Genomic DNA, 3,223 nt, shown 5'->3' with positions numbered 1-3,223 from the left:
TTTATTGTAGAGATGAGGTCTCGCCAAGTTGCCCAGGTGGGTCTCGAACCCGCGGGCCCAGGCAATCCACTCACCTCAGTCTCCCATAGGTGCGGGATTACAGGCTGAGCCACCGAGCCCGGCTTTCTTTCTTTTTTTCCTTTCTTTTTTGAGTTGGAGTCTCACTCTGTCACCCAGGCTAGCGTGCAGTGGCACATTCACTGCCACCGCAGCCTCGACTTACTGGACTCGGGTGATCCTTTCGTTTCAGCCTTCCAAGTAGCTGGAACTACAGGCATGTGCCATCATACCCGCCTAATTTTTTATTATTATTATTTATTGTAGCAATGAGGTCTTGCCATGTTGCTCAGGCTGGTCTCGAACCCATGGGCGCAGGCAATCCTCTCACCTCCGCTTCCCAAAGTGCTGAGATTATAGGCATGAGCCACCGTACCCGGCCTGGAGACATTTTCGATGGCCATGGCTTGGAGTACTACTTGGCATCGAGTGAGTGGAGGCCAGGGACACGGTTCCACCTCCTACAGTGAGCACACAGGACACCCTACACATACAGTGTTCTGTCCCCAGTTGTCAGTTGGGTCGAGAAACTGAGAAATCACCTTTAAATCAGCTCTAGTAGTCAGGCGTGGTGGCTCATACCTATAATCCCAACACTTTAGTAGGCCTAGGTGGAAGGATCACTCAAGGCCAGGGGTTCAAGACCAGCTTGGGCAACATAGTAAGGCCCCATCTCTACAAAAGTTAAAAAAATCAGCCAGGCATGGTGGTGCCTGTAGTCCCAGCTACTTGGGAAGCTGAGGTAGGAGGATCACTCAAGCCCAGGAGGTCAAGGCTGCAGTGAGCTGCAATCATGCCACTGCACTCCAGCCCAGGCCACAGAGCAAGACCCTATCTCTAAAAAATGTATATATAGACAGATAGATAGATAGATACACATATATATGTATATATATATAGTGCTTTCACTGTATTTTGTGTCTCTGAGTCCCATTCCCTGGGTTGGGGCATTTGAGTGTATTTCTCACACAGCTGTCTCCCCAGAGAGGTTGTAAACAGTGCTTGTATCTCCCAGCAACAATGCGTGACAACATGCAGGGTGTACTGCTGACCAGGGAGGCGCCTCAGGTCTCGGTGTCCGGGCTGTTGAGCATCGGTTGTGTGGATAAGGTGACTCCCTGACTCCCTGTGTCGCAGACTTCAATCTCCAGTCACTCTGGAGGTCAACTAATACTGAGTGACCCCAGGCTTCACTACAAACTATTTTGCTGCTCTCTAGGGTGACTCAAGGCTGCCTAGGTAAATACAGACCCTCTTCTCAGACAAAACATTTTAGAGAATTAGAGGCCAACTCCCAGGATCAGGTTCAGGGCTAAACCTCGAATGTGCAGGGTGTGGACAACCCAGGCCTGCTGAGTTCTTTTTTTGTTTGTTTTTTGGATTTTTTGTTTGTTTGTTTGTTTTTGAGATGATGTCTTGCTTTGTGGCCCAGGCTTGGGTGCAGCGGCATGATCACAGCTCACTGCAACCTCGACATCCTGGGTTCAGGCAATCCTCCCGCTTTGGCCTCCCAAGTAGCTGGGACTATAAGCACCACCACACCTGGCCAATTTTTAAAATTTTTGTAGAGATGAGAATCTTACCATGTTGCCTAGGCTGACCTCCAACTCATGGGCTCGAGCAATCCTCCTGTCTCAGCCTCCCAGTGTTGGGATTACAGTTGTGAGCCACTGTGCCCCGCTGGAGTTGATTCTTTACTCATTAGCAAAGACTCAATAAGCAGAGTTGACTGTCACCATTTGACAGATGAGGAAACTAAGGTTCAGTGTTAGAACTTTCTTACCAGCAGAACTGGGAGTGAGAGCTGGTCTGGCTTCCTCTCCTTCAGGGCCCCCAAAGTCAGCCAGGTCAGCCAGCCATCTTCCCACAATCCACTTGGGCCCGTGGCTTAACTGCACATGCTGAGCCCACTAGGCTTCAGTTTTAGGGTCCAGCATCCATCCAAACTCCCTCTTCACACCTGTAGGCCATCAGTCTCCTGACCCTGAATTTACCTCTACAGCAGTTTCTGGGTCTTCCTCCATTTCCCTGGATCCCAGCAGGCTCCTTGGACCTGGCCCACTCCAGCACACGGCCATGTTCCCTTAGTCACTGCCTTCTGGTGTTCACAAAAGAATCAGAAGGCTTAGACCTTGACCTTCACCCTTGGGCTTTCTTTGTATTCTCTAAGCCTGACTTTGTCAACTTCAGCACGACTGACATATGAGGCTGGGTCATTCTTTGTGATGGGGGCTGTCCTGGGCATTGTAGGATGTTGAGGAGCATGCCTGTTCCCCACCCACTAGATGTCAACAGCACCCCCACCACTAAAATTGTGATAACCAAAAACACCTCTAGGCTAGGTGCAGTGGCTCATGCCTATCCTTCCAGCACTTTGGGAGGCGAAGACAAGAGGAGTGACTGAGCCCAAGGGTTTAAGACCAGCCTGGGCAGCCAGGCTCGGTGGCTCAGCCTGCAATCCCGCGCCTTTGGGAGGCTGAGGTGAGTGGATTGCCTGAGCCCGCGGGTTCGAGACCCGCCTGGGCAGCGAGACCTCATCTCTCCAATAAATCCAAAAATCAGCCGGGCGTGGTAGCGCATGCCTGTAATTCCAGCTACTTGGAAGGTTGAGGCGGAAGGATCGCCCAGCAGGTCGAGGCTGCGGTGGCCGGGAGCGGACACTGCACTCCAGTCTGGGTGACAGAGTGAGACTCCAACTCAAAAAAAAGAGACCAGGCTGGACAACGTGGCAAGACCTTGTCTCGACAATGAATAAAAAACTAGCCAGGTGTGGTGGTGCAAGCCTGTGCAATTCCAGTGACTTGGAAGGCTGAGGTGGAAGGATCACCTGAGTCCAGCAGGTCAAGGCTGTGGTGGCCATGAGCGTGCCACTGCACTCCAGCCTAGCCTGGGTGACAGAGTAACACAGACTCAAAAAAAGCAAAGCAAAGCAAAGAAAAAAATCCCAGCACTTTGGGAGGCCGAGGCAGGATTGCTTGAGGTCAGGAGTTTGAGACCAGCTTGGGAAACGGAGTGAAAACCCTGTTTCTAATTAAAAAAAAAAAAGTACGTTTCTGCCGGGCTCAGTGGCTCAGCCTGTAGTCCCATCACTTTGGGAGGCTGAGGCAAGTGCATTGCCTGAGCCCACAGGTTCGAGACCAGCCCAGGCAACTGGGCGAGATCTCAT

The 3,223-nt window shown here is 51.5% G+C and overlaps 1 protein-coding gene across 1 annotated transcript in view; it reads right to left on the bottom strand.

Moving 5' to 3' along the window:
- NWD1 (NACHT and WD repeat domain containing 1) overlaps window positions 1-2,135 on the bottom strand; it is a 67,736-nt gene extending 65,601 nt beyond the window's left edge. Inside the window, 1 exon segment of the mRNA XM_008048780.2 lies at window positions 2,052-2,135. Within this exon segment, the coding sequence (XP_008046971.2) occupies window positions 2,052-2,135 (84 nt within the window).
- Between the last annotated feature and the right edge of the window lie 1,088 nt (window positions 2,136-3,223).

Source organism: Carlito syrichta, unplaced genomic scaffold, assembly GCF_000164805.1.
Source record: "Carlito syrichta isolate Samal-C Ts95f unplaced genomic scaffold, Tarsius_syrichta-2.0.1 Scaffold126652, whole genome shotgun sequence".
Lineage (NCBI taxonomy): Eukaryota > Metazoa > Chordata > Mammalia > Primates > Tarsiidae > Carlito > Carlito syrichta.
The sequence above is the reverse complement of the archived record's forward strand: the minus strand, read 5'-3'. Positions and strand labels throughout refer to the sequence as shown.